Source organism: Meles meles, chromosome 19 (genome assembly GCF_922984935.1).
Source record: "Meles meles chromosome 19, mMelMel3.1 paternal haplotype, whole genome shotgun sequence".
Lineage (NCBI taxonomy): Eukaryota > Metazoa > Chordata > Mammalia > Carnivora > Mustelidae > Meles > Meles meles.
In genome coordinates this window covers 55,053,701-55,071,712 of record NC_060084.1, presented here as the reverse complement: position 1 = coordinate 55,071,712, position 18,012 = coordinate 55,053,701, and the positions used below count along the sequence as shown (strand labels likewise).

The 18,012-nt window shown below is 39.5% G+C and overlaps 2 protein-coding genes and 1 pseudogene across 2 annotated transcripts in view; 1 reads left to right on the top strand and 2 right to left on the bottom strand.

The window, feature by feature from the left end:
* LOC123931367 (putative protein ZNF720) overlaps positions 1-18,012 on the bottom strand; it is an 867,309-nt gene that overhangs the window by 495,406 nt on the left and 353,891 nt on the right. The gene's annotated exons all lie outside the window — the stretch shown is intronic.
* LOC123930592 (zinc finger protein 420-like) lies at positions 628-13,353 on the top strand. The gene is made up of 4 exons (XM_045986797.1): positions 628-675; positions 927-1,053; positions 1,542-1,638; positions 11,982-13,353. Exons 1-4 carry the CDS (start codon positions 628-630, stop codon positions 13,351-13,353), a joined length of 1,644 nt encoding a protein of 547 aa, XP_045842753.1.
* Positions 11,127-11,301, bottom strand: LOC123931993 (annotated as a pseudogene).

Genomic DNA, 18,012 nt, shown 5'->3' with positions numbered 1-18,012 from the left:
AGTAGACACAACTTATGCTCTATGATAGTAACACAATACTCAAAATTGTGTATTCCTTTGTTGAGGACTTCATTTGACAAATTATTTTGGATAAACACACAGTATTTATACTGGTTTTGTGGATCCTATGCCATCCTCTTACCTCAAAGTCACAGAATACATTAGAGCATATTACTGGGTTAATAATGATCTTCCCATACAAAGGAGGATGATCTCTGAAGGCAGAACCAGTTGTCCTAATAAAACGGGACTAACATGAGTTCACTGCTTGGTGAGTCACAGATAGAAACTATAACAGACGGTGTTGTCACAGAATGCAAACATGATTTGCCTCAAAAAAAAAAAAAAAAGATCACAGGGAATAACTTGCAACATAGAGACTCCTAGAACAAGGGGGAAGGATTTCCTATTATTTGGGGTTAGGTGAATATTCAGAAAGTGGAGCCTTATCTTGTGTAGAGCTGGGCATTAGGTGGCACAAGAGCCTCAAGAAAACCTCTACATACTTTGTACTTATGTAAATGGGCTTTGTGCACCTTGTTTGGTGGAGATTTTCATATTATCATGAGATAAAGGGAACTGTAGATCACTCCAACGTTTACTGCTTGGTCCATCTGCTTAGGTGTCATGGGGGTGAAGTTCAAATTGGGCCAGCCCAAGTTCTTCCTCAGGGCAGTAAGTGTCCTTAGTTGGATAGTCTCTGTTTTCCTGGGAGCAGACCCTGCCCATGGGTGTTTTGAATAAAACGAAGGCAAGGTGGAAACAAGAGGGTAAGTAAAATGTGGCACAGAGGTCAGAGGGTACAAGCAGGTAACCAAGAAAAGTTGGATCTTGGGTCTAGAGGTGAATATTAGCTCCCTCTCTCATCTTAGGGACCATCGTGAACTGTGTCAATGGCCACTTGGTGACTGTGGTATTTATTGCAGGGACAGCTGACATTCATGGATGTGGCCATAGAATTCTCTGAGGAGGAGTGGGGATGCCTGACCCACACTCAGCGGGAACTGTACAGGGATGTGATGTTGGAGAACTACAGACACTTCCGCTTCCTGGGTGAGGACGACTCCTTCCAGCTTTCCCAAACCCCACTCTGGGTTTTGCTCCTTCCTGTGAAGACTATTTGTTGGGAGATCCCTGTTTGAATGACTGGAGATCCAGACAGAGTGGGGAATAAATAGGGGTTTGTAGATGGAGAGAAACATCTTCATGATGTTTCCTTCTCAGCTTTAGCTTCCCCTTCCTCAAGGTAATAGCTTCAGTTCTGCAGATTCCTGGCACCTCTAAACATTGAGTGGCTTAAGTGGTACTGCCCACATCTTCTACACCAATTTTCACTCATTATTGTATCTGCTACTTGGAAGTGGAGGTCAGGATGTGAACATTGGCAATCCCTCCTTCCTGTTGTAAAGGGGATTTTGAGCAATAGCATTTGGGAAACCACTTTCTAGATTCTACAATGTTCTCTCTTCTCTAATGAGCACACCTGTGATTGGAAGCTAGAATCACCAGTACTATTTGTTTTCTTTTTTTCTAATGAACAGGTCTCATTGGGTCCAAGCCAGACTTGGTGTCCTTTTTGGAACAGAATAAGTTCTGGGATGTGACAAGAAAGGAGACAGTAGCCTTCCACCCAGGTAGGTGGGAAAGAATGAAGCAGATGACAGAGGTGAGATCCAAATGTGAAGGAGGATGGTTGACCTTAAACTTTGTGGCTTCCATGGATTTTCTCGAATGGAAATTAGTTCAAGAAGCCCAGAGTTGCTGGTCTCCCTCTCACTGAGGGACATCTGGTATCCAAGATGATAAAACTCTTACATTCTTGAAGAATTCTCCTTCAGCTCCAGTGATGGTCCATCATATCCACAGGGAGGGCCTGGAGACTCTCCTTGGAGGGGAAGAGCCTCCCTAATCTAAGAGTTTCTCCATTGCTGTGAGGGCCCTGGGGAAATCACCCTACTTCTGAGGACTTTCGTTTTAAGCCCTTCATAAGTTCTGTTTTGCCTCCTGTGAGATGTGTGTCAGGGTAGTGCTGAGCATGTTCGAGTTTGTGTGGGAATTCCAGAAACACTGGAGACAGACATCTCATGATTTCAGGTTTATGTTTTTGAGTGTTATGGAGGGTTTAATATGAACTATACAAAACTGAGACTCTGTAACTTCATCAGATCACAAAGTACCTCCCTAAAATGAGAAAATTCACAGCCTGTCTTTCCCTTCAGAAGTTCACAGTCTGTGTGTTCCTTTCCTAAGTGGTGAAATAATGTAATGTATCTATTTGTTTCCTAGAATTCCTACCTAAATAATGCCATAGGGGAGCTAGGACATTTAGAACTCAATTTATAGCCTCTAATGTAGTCTCAGTTGTTACCTTATTTATTAATAATTGCATCATTTAATAATTTCATCTTATATGAAGTTCTTGTGTTTTTCCATTCTAATTAGTTGTATATGAGATTCAGTTTTGATTTTTTAGATCCAAAGTTCTGATGGCAAATGGACATGTACTTTATAAGAAGTGAGAGAGATAATTAGTACAATCCCCATATTTAAGAAAAACTTTTGCTTATAAATGTAATTTTACTTCAGGGAAAAATTAGTCATTATATTTTTCTTCTCATTTCCTCAGAATATACCTGAATTCATCTTAAAAATAAAGTCATTGTCAGTATATTTTTCAAAGTTGGTGTTTATTTAGAAATGAAAGGATTTTGGTTGCTTGGTTCTACAGAATGAATTATAGCTTATATTCTACATAAAAGGAGGTGTATATTTACATGAGACACTTTTCAATGTCTTTGAAGTGCTTACTAGTAAAATCTTTCATTAGACTTTCTTATGGTTGATATTAATGAATATTCATTAGAATTTTACTATCAGTGAAGGCATGCCAACAATTCCAATGTTTGTTTTTCATGGGGTCATAGTCTGTGTTTGAAAATACAGTTACATAGTGATTTTCCTTTTAGATAATTCATCTATTTTTTTATTGAGAATTTTTTATCTTCAATTTGGTCTTATTCTGCTTTTGTAATTCCATAATAATGTACTTCCTTTTGTCTGGGACTTTCCACAACATGAAGTAGTTGTGCTTTCCTTTTTCCTTGTGTATTTTATTCTAGGGGATGCAAGGGTGGCTTGGTCACTTAAGCATCTGCCTTGGCTTAGGTCATGATCCTAGGGTTCTGGGATTCTAGATTCTACAGTGTTCTCTCTTCTCGACTGAGCACAACTATGATTGTGCTAGAATCTTGAAGAATCTTCTATGAAGCTAGAATCTTGGAAGCTAGAGTCCCAAGTTGGGTTCCTTGGTTAGCGGGAAGCCCACTTCTCCCTCTGCCAGCTGCTTCCCCTCTTTGTACACACGTGCTCTCTTTCACAAATAAAAAAATAAATCCTTAAAAGGAGAAATTAAAAGAACATTTTAAACTGATATTCTCAATTGCATAGAAAATTACTCAACTTATCTCCACCCCTGCACCCACTTTGTTACCAGTATCACAAATTCTATCTTTTATATTGTGTACTTTATTATCTGGGTTTATGATTTAAATGCTTGGATTTCAAAGCATTTTGTAGGGGCGCCTGGGTGGCTCAGAGGGTTAAGCCTCTGCCTTCAGGTTAGGTCATCATCTCAGGGTCCTGGGATCAAGTTCCCCATTGGGCTCTCTGCTCAGCAGAGAGCCTGCTTTGCCCCCCCACCACTTGCCTCTCTGCCTACTTGTGATCTCTCTCTGTGTGTCAAATAAATAAATAAAATCTGTAAAGAAAACATTTTGTGGCACAAATAAAAACAACTTGTGCTACCTCATTACAACTCTACAGGTTTCTATAATTGTGAAAATATTTATAATTAGCAGAGAGGTTTATATTGTCCTGTGGTTTTAGTTACTGTTTAGAATCCTTTTACTTGATCTAGAAGGATTTCCTTTAACGTTTCTTGTAGAACAGGACTAGGAGTAAACTTACAGGGGTTTTTATGTGGGAAAGTGTTCATTTCTACCTTTATGGAAAACAGTTTTCCCAGATAGAGGATTCTTGGTGGATATTTTGATCTTTCAGTGCTTGAATACACTGTCCCATGCAGTTCTTCCTACCAGGTCTGCTGTGAATCCCAGTAATAATCTTACTGAGATCTCTTAATTAAGATGAGTTGTATTTATCACACTGTTTCAAAATTCTCTTTTTTACTGGTGACTTTTCATAGGTTAATTGTAATGTATCATTGTGTTCATGTCTTGAATTTTATCCTACTTTAATTTTCCTGAGCTTCTTGAATTTGTGTCTTCTTTCCACAAACATGGAAATTACAAGCCCTTAGATCTTCATATAAACCTTCTGCCCCTTTTACTCTCTCCTACCTTTGGGTTCCCCATAACCTGCCTATGGGACCACTTGTTGGTATCCCATGAGTCCCTACTCCGCCTTTTTCCACATGTTTCTTTGTTCCTCTCAGCCGATAATTTAAAACCTGGGGTCTTTAGGTTGTCTGAATCTTTCTTCTGTTTGATCAAGTCTGTGACTGACCCCTTTGTGTATTTTTAATTTCAGTGATTGTACTTTTCAGCTCCCAGCTTTGGTTGATCGTTGTATTTTCTGTGTCTTTGGGTTTCCATTTCTGTCATGTATAGTTTTCCTGATGGCATTTAGTTACTCACCTACTTTTCTTCTTCCTCCATGATGATCTTTATGACAGTTATTCGAATTCTTCCTCAGACAGTAAGTACTTCTTTATTAATTCAGGGCCAGTTTTAGAGATTTATTTCATTCCTCTGATTAGAACATGTTTTCCTAATTCTTTGCCTCTGATTCTAAATCAGAATATTTATTTTTAGAGAAAAAACAGCTAGATTAATTACATTTTACCCATGGAAAATGTAGGCATGTGGGTTGCCAACCTCTCCACAGTTGGACATCTCTGCAGATCTTTTGTGTCCCCCAAACTGAAAACCATACCTACTTTTGGATGGAAAGAGCCTATTTTTGACCAGAACCCTTACCTAGAACATTAACAGTCCATTATCTCATACTTTGCTGGGGTCAGTGGTGTATATTGTATTTTTATAATGAAGGAAACTTGAGAAAATAAAACACTAAAATAGTCATAATGAAGGGAAAGTGCGTTTACAGTAGTGCACTGTATTTGTCAAAAAAAGAAAATTGAGGGGCAAGTGGGTGGCTCAGTCAGTTGGGTGTCTGCCTTTGGTTCAGGTCATGATCCTGAGGTCCTGAGGTTGAGCCATGTGTTGGGCTCCCTGCTCAGTGGGAAGCCTGCTTCTCCCCCTCCCTCTGTCTGCAGCTCACCCTGCTTGTGTTCCCTGTTTCTCCCTCTTTGTCACCAGTAAATAGAGGTGATTATTTCTGCTTCAAACAGCCCGCCCAGTTTTTAGGTTAGATGTCCCTATGTTGTTTCACAGCCCAGGCTCTCCTTATACTCCTGACCTGAGTTTTCAGTAGGTTTTTTTCAGTTGTAGAAGCTGATAAAATTAAGTTGGGTACCGTGTTATGCTTAAATTTAAAATTGGATCAGTTGAAGGATAGGGATGCCTGGGTGACTTAGTTAAGCATCTGCCTTTGCTCAGAACATGATGGTCCTGGGAAGGAGCTCCATAACTGGCTCCCTGCTCAGCCAGATATATCTCTCCCCCTCTGTCTGCTGTTCCCCGTGATTGTACACTCACTCTCTACATCAAATAAGTGAATGAAATCTTAAAAAAAAAAAAAAGAAGGATGGGGTGCCTGGGTGGCTCAGTGGGTTATAAGCCTCTGCTTCGGCTCAGGTCATGATCCCAGGGACCAGGGATCGAGCCCCACGTCGGGCTCTCTGCTCCGCAGGGAGCCTGCTTCCTCCTCTCTCTCTGCCTGCTCTCTGCCTAGTTGTGATTTCTCTCTGTCAAATAAAAAAAAAGGATAATAATTCATTATTCAGTATGTGTCATCTTGTGGTCATGATACCATGAAAAGGCTGCTGTGTACATGTAGGAAAGAAGACATATATTTTGTGTTATGTACACAGTGAGTAGGTCGATGCTCAGGTCTTATAAAATAGCTCAGATACCCTAGATATACTCTGGTTTTTCCATTTCTTCTCTCTGGTGTTGTCTACCCCCAGGCATTGCACTTATTCTTGCTCTTTCTTTGCCCCAGGATACCTGCCTCACAACTAGGTATCAATCCATGTTCCTTGCAGCAAAGGAGACTGTCAATCTGATAGGATTTAGAGAATTTGATCTGAAGTCTTTCTGTTTTCCTTCAGGGAACACCATTTTCCCCAAGGTAGTACTCCCTCCGTGCCATTGAACACTACTATTTTATGGGTCAGTGTAATATATAAATGTTGTGCAAGTGGATGTAGATATTTAAGAATGTCTCTTGAACTTCACCACAGCATTTGGCACAAAGGTGATCACATTTTGTCCTGAAACTAGCTGTTTCTTTCTTTCTTTTTTTTTTTTAGATTTTAAAAAAGATTTTATTTATTTATTTATTTGACACAGAGAGAGAGAGATCACAAGTAGGCAGAGCAGCAGGCAGAGAGAGAGGGAGAAGCAGGCTCCCTGCTGAGCAGAGAGCCCAACGTGGGGCTCGATCCCAGGACCCTGAGATCATGACCTGAGCTGAAGACAGAGGCTCAACCCACTGAGCCACCCAGGTGCCCCAAAACTAGTTGTTTCAAAAAGGCCCTGGAATTAACAGATATCCTTAATCTTAATGCCCAGGGATTTTATGCTACATGTAAATGCATAGCTGATGAACAGCTACTTAGACCTGCAATTATTTATGGTCTTATGAGAAAAATCATTAAACACAGATTTAGAGTGAAAATGTTACAGTCAATCCCTTTAAAATTTATAACCTATATTAATATCTTGTATACATTTCTTGACTTATATGAAAAATATTTAAATAATTTCTAATACATATTTTTAGGAGTTATTTGCTTAATTTCAAGAAAGTACAAGGCAGTGCGGCAGGGTAGGGCAGACTGAGAGGGAGAGAGAATCCCAAGCCAACTTCGTGGCAACCTGATGGGTATTTCATCATTATGTTTTTTATCATTATGTCTTTATTTCACTGGATGTAGGTGAAGTTATACAGATTTATTGCCAAACACATGAGTATAGTCAATAGGTTTGTCTGGGATAGAGCCGAGAGGGCACTCTGGTGCCCCTAGAGAGTAGGCAGGCAGACAACCTGGGGACCTGTTGTCCCCAACATGGAAAAATGTTGTCCCCAACATGGAAACATGTTGTCCCCAACATGGAAACAACCATCTGAAAGATGGCACAGAGTGGATGATTTTTCAGTAGTCTAGAAGCCCTATCCTCAGCTGAAACTTCCAGTAGATGTATTTTCAAGAACACAGAAGTTGGATGGCACCATTTCCCTCTCACACCGTATAGCATATACATAGAACCCCACTCAGCAGGGACACCAGCTGTCTGCTCTCCTTGCACCAAGCCCCACCTCCCTGTGTTCTGGTGGGACTGCCCTTCTCAGTGAGGCTTGCCTCAGGACCAGCAAGGTGGGCCCCTGCCCACACCACATCTGCTGAGCAGAGAGTTCTGTAGGGCCTCAGCTCTGGTGGAGTTGATGTCAGGTCTCCTATCAGAAGTAGACCAGAGCTCACCTAGTCACACTGAGGCTAGGGTCCAAAGATTTCCCACAGCAAGCAAGGAGAGCCTCTGCAGAACCCTGGCCTGAAGGATATAAGAGGACACATCAGTGGCTTTTCCAAATACAGAAGAAGGCAGAGACTTAGACAAAATACCAAGATGAAAAAATTTATCTTACATGAAATGAGATATGGCCATGGCTAGAGATCTTAGGGAAACAGAAATGAGTAACTTGCTTGATGGAGAATTTAAGGCAACAATCTTAGGGATATTCCCAGAGATGGGAACAGAATAATGAGAACCTTAACATAGAGAGCAGAATTTAAAAAAAAAAAAATGGGCCATGTGAGTAGCTCACTCCATTAAAATATCTGACCCTTGGTTTTGGTTAAGGTAGTGATCTCAGGATCCAGGGATCTAGCCCCAAGTCAGGTTCCTCACTCAGTGTGGTGTCTGCTTCATATTCTCCCTTCCTCTCCCCTCATGTAGCTCCTACTCATGCTCTCTCTTTCTCTCTCTCTGTCTCAAATAAATAAATCTTTTAAAAAAATCAAAGAGATTAACAATGCAATCAATCAGTTTGGAAACAGACTTGAGGCAATGAACTGGAGGCAGGAAGAGATAGAGGAACAACTTTCTGATCTAGAGGACAAAGAATGAATGAATGAATGAATGAAACTGAATCAAAGAGAGATGTATCATCTCTCTCAAGATTTCATTTAGGGAACAGAGTGACTCCATCAAATATAGTATCATTCCTAGGTCTTGGGCTTTTCTGTGCTGGGACAGTTTTGTTTCCAAATTAAACTGTTATTCTGGTCTAAGAAGATTCCCTATTTCTTTGGTATAAGGTTGATAATTCAGTCTTAGTAACTTGTGCATTTTTATGAATTATCTGGGTAATTTTTTTCTCAGTTAACTGATTAGTATGTAATTGTTGATCTAATTAAAGCATTGCCAGTTTTGTTTATTATTTTGGTTTAAAAGGGTATTACACCCCTGAAACAAAGAATACATTATATGTTAATAAAAAAGAAATAATTTTTTTAAAAAACCAATGAAAAGAAAAAACAATAAAAAATAAAATGAGCATTACATTCAATGTATTGTCATTGTTTATTCTGCTCTATTACATTTATTTCACATTTTTGTTATTTTCCTTCTCTACTAAATTTCAGTAGTTTTTTTCTGAAAGCAAACCTAATTTTCAGTAGTTTTCCCTTTTTATTTTATTTTTTAAAATACTTTGTTCATTTATTTGACAGAGATCCCAAGTAGACAGAGAGAGGAAGGCGGGGGGGGCGGGGAGCAGGCTCCGTGCTGAGCAGAGCCCCATGTGGGGCTCAGTCCCAGAAGTCTGAGATCATAACCTGAGCCAAAAGCAGAGGCTAAACCTATTGAGACACCCAGGTGCCCCAATTTTCCCCCCTTTTTTCCCAACTTTTTTCTTTTCTTTTTTCTTTTTTTTTTTTAAAGATTGTATTTATTTATATGACAGAGATCACAAGTAGGCAGAGAGAGGCAGGCAGAAAGAGAGAGGGAAGCAGGCTCCCTACTGAGCAGAGAGCCTGATGCGGGGCTTGATCCCAGGACCCTGGAATCATGACCTAAGCTGAAGACAGAGGCTTTAACCCACTGAGTCACCCAAGTCCCCCCAACTTTTTTCTTAACCATATAGAGCATAAAAGGTTTTGAAAATGAAAAGTATTGTGGAAAAAAAGATTAGCAAAATAAACAATACAAACAAAGACAAAACAGGAAAAATTGAAGTTAGAATTCTTTTTTATTTATTTATGTATTTATTTATTTATTTATTTATTTATTTATTTATTTATTTGACAGACAGATCTCAAGTAGGCAGAGAGGCAGGCAGAGAGAGAGGAGGAAGCAGGCTTCCTGCTGAGCAGAGAGCCCGATGCGGGGCTCGATCCCAGGACCCTGGGATCATGACCTGAGCCGAACGCAGAGGCTTTAACCCAGTGAGCCACACAGGCGCCCCGAGGTTAGAATTCTTAATGGTTTTCTATAGGTCACATCATCTGTGGACACAGATCATTTTACTTTTTCTTTTTTCAATTTGGTATCTTTTTATGTATTTTTTCTTCCTTAATTGTTCTGACTAGAATATCTGGTACTATGCTCAAAGGCAGTTTTGTAATCCCTTTATCACATTGTTTCTGATCTTAGAGGAGAAGCTTGCAGTCTTTTATTATTGAATCAGCTTTTCATACATATATTGCTTTTATTAGGTTGAGAGGGTTTCTTCTATCTCTACTTAGTGAGTGTTTCAATTTTTTAAAATTTTATTTATTTTTTAAAAAGATTTTATTTATTTATTTGACAGAGAGAAACAGCCAGAGAGAGAACACCAGCAGGAGGGAGTGGGGAGGGAGAAGTAGGCTTCCTGCTATGCAGGGAGCCTGATGCTGGGCTCGATCCCAGGACCCTGGGATCATGACCTGAGCGGAAGGCAGTTGCTTAATGACTGAACCACCCAGGCACTTTTATTGAGTATTTTTAATCATGATATATCCAATATGCTCATACTTGTGTTCTGTCTCAACTAATATGATCATATCTTTTTTGATCTTCATTCTGTTATTGTGGAGTCTTCATTTTATAGTTTTCCATACTGGGACACCCTTAATTCCAGGAAGATTTTCACTTGATTATGTTGCTAAATGGTAAAATCTGCTTTTGACTTAGTTTCTTTATTTTATTGTGGACTTTGCACGAATATTCCTCACAGGTGGAAGTTTGTAGACTTCTTTAGCTATAGTGTCTTCTCCTGGCTCAGATGACCTGGTAACACTGGTGCCCTAGAGAACATGTTCTGCTGATTTCTCTGATCTTCACTCCCTGGAAATGTTTGGGGAGATTTGAAATCCTTTGCATTAAGAGTCTGTTTGAATTCTCCAGTGAATTCATCTAGCACAGGACTTTTCCTTGTTGGGAGTTTCTTCACTACTCTTTCAGGGTGCTTAGTAGTTGTTGATAAGTTGTAATTTAAAATATTTCTTTAATTAATTTAAAAATATTTCTTCATGATGGTTATACCTTTTTTGAAATTTACTGTTGTCTTTTGGTATCACTTTCTTGGCACATGATTATACATTGTCTCCTTTTATAATTACTTTTATTTCTATGGTATTAGTTCTCTGTGTCTGCTTTTACTTCTTCACTTCTCATTTATTTGCTCTTGATTTAGTTCATGAGCTGTCAATTTTGTTGATCTTTTCTGAGAACCAACACTTCCTATGTGGATATGTTCCTATTTTTACTGTATTCTATTGGTTCATTTCAGTTTTATGTTTAAGAATCCTTCCTTCCACAATTTTATTCTCATATGACCCTTTCGCTGATTATGGAGATATAGGAAAATGATGTTTGCTACAAGATGACAATACCACAGAATTATCTATTAGGATATGTGGTCTGTATGTTGTGTGCCAAGTTCTGCATCCATGGAGGAATGAAGTCCTCATGATTCCTTCTTGACCATCTTCCTGACATTCTTTAATTGACTTGAAGCTTGTACATTAGAAGACATTCATATATTCATCTGAATGTGATAAGTAGAATGATTTTACTTTTCTCTTATTTGATATCTTTCAGAAAAGTTTTTAGTTAGCAACAATTGTGCCTCCGATAAACCTAATTGGCTACGATACTGCCAGTGTGCAAAGCTTCTCTTATTTGATATCTTTCAGCTGTATCTTCACGTGACACTCAAAGCTTCCTGCAGAAGCCAAGCATAGACGCTTCTTTCCAAAAAGTGTCAAAAGGTAGATACAAAAATAGTGCTGTTGAAAATGTATACTTAAAGACATACTGGGACAATGATGGGGAGAGTGAAGGGCATCAAAGATACCATGAAGGACATAGCCATTTGGAGACCACTGTGCTTGATAAGAATCAAAATGACCAGACTAGTGAAGGATATAAAACATCATGGAAAAACTTACTTTTTAGGTCAACTGTTTCTGCAAAGCAGTGTGTTTCTGTCAGCAAACGCTCCAATCAGATATTCAAACATACACGCAGAGAGAAACTTTTCCATTGTAATGAATGTAGCAAAACCTTTAAATTCAGCTCAACCTTATTTCAGCATCACAGAAATCATACTGTAGAGAAACCATACAAATGCGAGGAATTTAGTAAAACCATTAAGGACTGCTCATCACTAAATGGACACAGGCAAATCCATACTGGAGAGAAACTCTACAAATGTAAAGAATGTGGTAAAGATTTTAAATTTCACACAGCATTTACTCGACATCACAAAATTCATACTGGAGAGAAACCTTACAAGTGTAAAGAATGTGTCAAGGCCTTTAACCAGCACTCAAATCTTACTCAACATCGCAGAATTCATACTGGAGAGAAACCTTACCAATGTCCAGAATGTGGCAAGGTCTTTAACCAGCACTCAACCCTTACTCAACATCACAGAATTCATACTGGAGAGAGACCTTACCAATGTCCAGAATGTGGCAAGGCCTTTAACAGGCACTCAAACTTTATTCAACATCAGAGAATTCATACTGGAGAGAAACCTTACCAATGTCCAGAATGTGGCAAGGCCTTTAACAGGCACTCAAACTTTATTCAACATCAGAGAATTCATACTGGAGAGAAACCTTACCAATGTCCAGAATGTGGCAAGGCCTTTAACAGGCACTCAAACGTTATTCAACATCAGAGAATTCATACTGGAGAGAAACCTTACCAATGTCCAGAATGTGGCAAGGCCTTTAACCAGCTCTCAAACTTTATTCAACATCAGAGAATTCATACTGGAGAGAAACCTTACCAATGTCCAGAATGTGGCAAGGTCTTTAACCAGCACTCAAACCTTACTCGACATCAGAGAATTCATACTGGAGAGAAAACTTACCAATGTCCAGAATGTGGCAAGGCCTTTAACAGGCACTCAGCCTTTACTGAACATCAGAGAACTCATACTGGAGAGAAACTTTACCAATGTCCAGAATGTGACAAGGCCTTTAACCAGCACTCAACCCTTACTCGACATCAGAGAATTCATACTGGAGAGAAACCTTACCAATGTCCAGAATGTGGCAAGGCCTTTAACCAACTCTCAAACTTTATTCAACATCAGAGAATTCATACTGGAGAGAAACCTTACCAATGTCCAGAATGTGGCAAGGTCTTTAACCAGCACTCAACCCTTACTCGACATCAGAGAATTCATACTGGAGAGAAAACTTACCAATGTCCAGAATGTGGCAAGGCCTTTAACAGGCACTCAGCCCTTACTGAACATCAGAGAACTCATACTGGAGAGAAACCTTACCAATGTCCAGAATGTCGCAAGTCCTTTAACCAGCACTCAACCCTTACTCGACATCAGAGAATTCATACTGGAGAGAAACCTTACCAATGTTCAGAATGTGGCAAGGCCTTTAACAGGCACTCAGCCCTTACTCAACATCAGAGAATTCATACTGGAGAGAAATCGTACCAATGTCCAGAATGTGGCAAGGCCTTTAAGATGCATTCAAACTTTATTCAACATCACAGAATTCATACTGGAGAGAAACCTTACCCTTGTCAAGAATGTGCCAAGACCTTTAACCAGCAGCACTCACACCTGACTCAACGTCACAGAATTCACAGTGGAGAGAAACCTTACAAATGTCCAGAATGTGGCAAGGCCTTTAAGAGGCAATCAACCCTTACTGGACATCGCAGAATTCATACTGGAGAGAAACCTTAGGATTGTAAATAATGTGGCAAGGCCTTTAGATCGTTCTCAACACTTACTCAGCACAGAATTTATCACAGAATTGCATATAAATGTAAAGAAATTGGAAAGACTTTTTTTTTAAGATTTTATTTATTTGACAGAAAGACAGATCACAAATAGGCAGAGAGGCAGGCAGAGGCAGAGGGGGAAGGAGGCTCCCTGCTGAGCAGAGAGCCCCATGTGGGGCTTGATCTCAGGACCCTGAGACCATGACCTGAGCCAAAGGCAGAGGCTTAACCACTGAAATTGGTGCTCCAAAATTGGAAAGACTTTTTAACAGCACTCATACCTTAGTAATCATAAAAGAATTCATACTGGATAGAAACCTTACAAATGTAAATAATGTGGAAAAAATGCTTAAGGAATGCTCTACCATACACCACATCAGAGATTTCATTTTGGAGAGAAACTATGCAAATATAAAGAATGTGTCTTACCTCTCTCTCCCTGGAGCACACAACTTAATGTCATCAGTGTCATAGGAAGAAAACTGGAAGATGTGAAAAAAGTGGTCAAACCTTTAACTGGAATTCAGTCTGTACTCAGTGTCAAAAAATGCAAACCCTAGGGGTGCCTGGGTGGCTCAGTGGGTTAAAGCCACTGCCTTATGCTCAGGTCATGATCCCAGAGTCCTGAGATGGAGCCCTGCATCAGGTTCTTTGCTCAACAGGGGGCCTGCTTTCCCCTCTCTCTCTGCCTGCCTCCCTGCCTACTTGTGATCTCTGTCTGTCAAATAAATAAAATCTTAAATGAAATGCAAACCCTAGAAAGGCCTTCTTTTCAATATACACTTAAGCAAATACCAGAGAGGACATTAATGTAAGTAGATTGAACGATACCACTGTTTAGAAAACTAATTGATCATCAGATGTCAATAACATTTGACAGATAGCAAGTAGAAAGCCATACATCAGTCATTCTATTCAGACAGTACTCTTTATCAAAACAGTTATTCCAAGGAAAAAGACAAAGTTAAAGGAAATACGTATGTTGTTATATGCAAGAGATTTAATGGTTGGACGTTTACATAGATATAATTAATTTCAATGCACTTTTTCGTTACATTGATCCTGTTTGAAATTTGTGACTAATAATAATGTACCTAATTCTCAAATCACTTCAGAAAATTTATTTATTCCTACTGTGTGTGTATGAAACCATGTGGCTGATTGTAGGCATATCAAAGATATTTGATGCCCTTCTACATTAGATGGGACTCGTGCATCCCTAATTTTCCATGAAGATGAATAAGAGGATAATATGCAACAAATGAAGAGAATCTAAATGGAGATGCTGTTTATGGTTATAATATTGATGAAAGTTACCATGAGATAGGTGTTCAGATCGTGATTGTTATCCATTTATTAAAACTAAAGAACTTCCTTGAACTAGAAATACAAGGTTTTACTAACTGTTCTTTACAGAAAAAGAGGTGGTAGTCCAGTTCAGTACTAATGTATCTTCATAATAGTGATCTTTAGAGAGTAGGAGTTGATGTGGCTGAAATGTAGAAATCCTCACAGTTAACAGAAAGAGCATAGCTCTCTCTTCCCTACAATGCCATATCATTGGACACACACATTTATGAACGATTCTCAGGCCTGAAATATATGGTAATCACTACTCCCACATCATGATACCAGCATTGGAGTGCTTTTTAACACTTGCATCTTGTGTTTTGAACAGGGATAATAGAGTGGATTTGAAATGCATAACATAGTCTGTGTACTTAATATATTTTAATTAATAAAACATAATGGTTTTTAACCTCTTAATATGGGTGTGTAATGAATGATGTGTTATCCCATCACCAATGTGAAACTATCTCACTCTATTGAAGGTTGTAGAGAACTGATGGTACCTATCCCCTACCTGGTAATGGAGTGGAATAATATTCCTAGGAATCCATTCTCTCAGTTCCTTAAGTTAAAGCCATGTGTGATTCCCCCCTCCAGTTTATCTATTGTATCGTTTTCTCCTCTTTATGGATACTGTGTCATTATTGTTGATATGTTACAGATTATATGGAGGTATGGTTGACCTTGTAGTTCACATACTCCATGATACTGCTATTTGGCATCTCTGTGTGTAACCAGTAGTTTTCCAGGAGCCTTGAATTGACACCTACCCTTCTCACTAGTGTGTTCCCTAGACAACACCCGGCAGAGTCACAAGGCAATATAACTTCTGATATGACAACAATCCACCCTTGTGAGTAGCCATGTCCTTTTTCCCAAGGCTTCCACCTCCCATATCCCTTAGAGAAGATTTCTGCAGAGCTTACCTAAACCTGTTTTAGTTTCAATGGCCTAGTCTGGACTTACTGTTCAGACTCTAAAGCATTGAATCAAGGCCCCTAGTAAAGGTATGTTACACTGAGCTGTTGTTTTGATGTGTCTATGAAGTACATATGACCTTGATGTGTGTGTAATATATATGCCAGAAGTAGAAGAGACCTATTCTAAATGGAGTGATATTGTAGCTCAGGTAAGAGATATAAAATATTATAACATGATGAATTAGCATGTGCAGAACAGTGTTCTGGGGTGAACAACAGACTCAGCATTAGAAGAATAATTTCTCCTTGTTTTATTTCCTGGTTATTTCCAAATCTCCAGTTGTATTTTTCCTCATTTTTGTTTCCAGTTCAATAGGCATCGCAACCATTCTTTTTTGCTTGAATTGTGGCAAGGGTGTTCTCACTAAACAATTGATATTAGAGAGATGGACAGGCAAAGGGCATTTATTCAGATATTTAGACCTGGATGTGGGATGTGAATCTTAGTAAAATTCGATGAAGGCAACATCCTTAGAGAGAAAGGGAAGACCTATTAAAAGAAAATGTGAAAAACTCTGTTGTGGAGAAGGAACTGGATATGGCTCGCTTTAATCATTCCAAAACACAGGCTTGGTGGTCTCACCTGGTGAATACATGTAATGGGGAACGTGAATTGGCAAATATGTTAGCTTTAAAGATTTTATTTATTTATTTGACAGACAGAGATCACAAGTAGGCAGAGAGGCAGGCAGAGACAGAGGAGGAAGCAGGCTCCCTGCTGAGCAGACAGCCTGATGCGGGGCTCGATCCCAGGACCCCGAGAGCATGACCCAAGCTGAAGGCAGAGGATTTAACCCACAGAGCCACCCAGGCGCCCCAATGGGGGGACCTTTGAGGGAAGCAGCTGCACTGCTGTGTGGGGCCTTCCTCTCTAGTCAGTGCCATGATGAGTAGGGGATCAGGTTCTGGCTCTGTCCGTGGTGTTGATTTGCTGGAGGATCAGTTCAGCAGTGAGAGGCAATGAGCATTTCTGCTTCAAACAGTCCAACACAATTGGTCATTGACTACTGAATGAATAAAGAAGATTTGATATGTATGTACAATGGAATATTAGCATAAAAAGGAATGAAATCTTGGCACTTGCAACAACGTGGATGGAGCTAGGGAGTATTATGCTAAGTGATATCAGTCAGAGAAAGACAAATGCCATATGATTTCACTCATAGGTAGAATTCAACAAATGAAAAAGTGCGCAATGAGAAAAAAAAAAAAAGAGAGACGCAAAGAAAGAAATAGTCTCTTACCTATAGAGAGCAAGCTGATGGAAGCCAGCGTCCAGGTGGGTAAGCAGATGAGTTAAAATAGTTACAGAGATTAAGGAGTACATTTGTGACAAGCACCAGGTTTTATATGGAATTGTATAGTCACTATTGTACTCCTGGAATGAATATTACCTTATATGTTAACTAACTGAAATGTAAACAAGAGCCTTAGAAATGTTTTGTTTTTACAGACTTAACCTTTTTGTCTTAGATTGATTGCCTCCTAGACATTGCAGAAAAAATACCTTTGGAAACAAATTGAAACATTTATCTTTCCTCCCTTCCAGATTCCTCCCAAGTTCAGAAACTCTCAGTGACTGTTCTACTTTTATACCAAAATATGTATCTGCATAATTTCAATAAGAATCTGTCTGCTTATGACAAGAAACATAAGCAAACACTGGCTATGGGGCACCTGTGTGGCTCAGCACATTACCAGGCATCTACCTTGACCTCTGGTCGTGATCCCAGCATCCTGGATGGAGCCCAACATCAGGTTCCCTGCTCTGGGGAAGTTGCTTCTCACTTTCCCTCTGTCCCTTCCCTTGCTCATGCTCATACTTTTTAGTTCAAAGAAATATATAAAATAAAAAGTATTGGGGCACCTGGGTGGCTCAGTGGGTTAAAGCCTCTGCCTTCAGCTTGGGTCATGGTCCCAGGGTCCTGGGATTGAACCCCGCATTGGGCTCTCTGTCTGGCAGGGAGTCTGCGTCCCTTCCTCTCTGTCTACTTCTGATCTCTGTCTGTCAAACAAATAAATAAAATCTTAAAAAAAATTTTTTAACAAAAAGTATTTAACAAACATTTGTTATATTACCAAACCTTTGACTGGAGTTTTGTAGCTGTGAATGAGCTGCATAGACTCAGACATGATGAGACACCTAAAAGGGACTAGGATTCACTCTATGCAACCAATGAAGCCCCTTTGGAAATAGCAGCCTGACACCTTGCTTAGAGAGTGCCCAGCAGCCTTACCAGGTTATTAAGAAGATCACTCTGTAACAGGTGCAGGAACCTAGGGATATTTGG

What these genes read in the sequence shown, in the direction of transcription:
- LOC123930592 (XM_045986797.1), top strand. Translation starts at nt 628, where the DNA reads ATGGGGGTGAAGTTCAAATTGGGCCAGCCCAAGTTCTTCCTCAGGGCA. An exon ending in CCAAGTTCTTCCTCAGGGCA is followed by an intron (nt 676 to 926) that starts GTAAGTGTCCTT and finishes TATTTATTGCAG; the next exon opens with GGACAGCTGACATTCATGGA. An exon ending in CAGACACTTCCGCTTCCTGG is followed by an intron (nt 1,054 to 1,541) that starts GTGAGGACGACT and finishes TCTAATGAACAG; the next exon opens with GTCTCATTGGGTCCAAGCCA.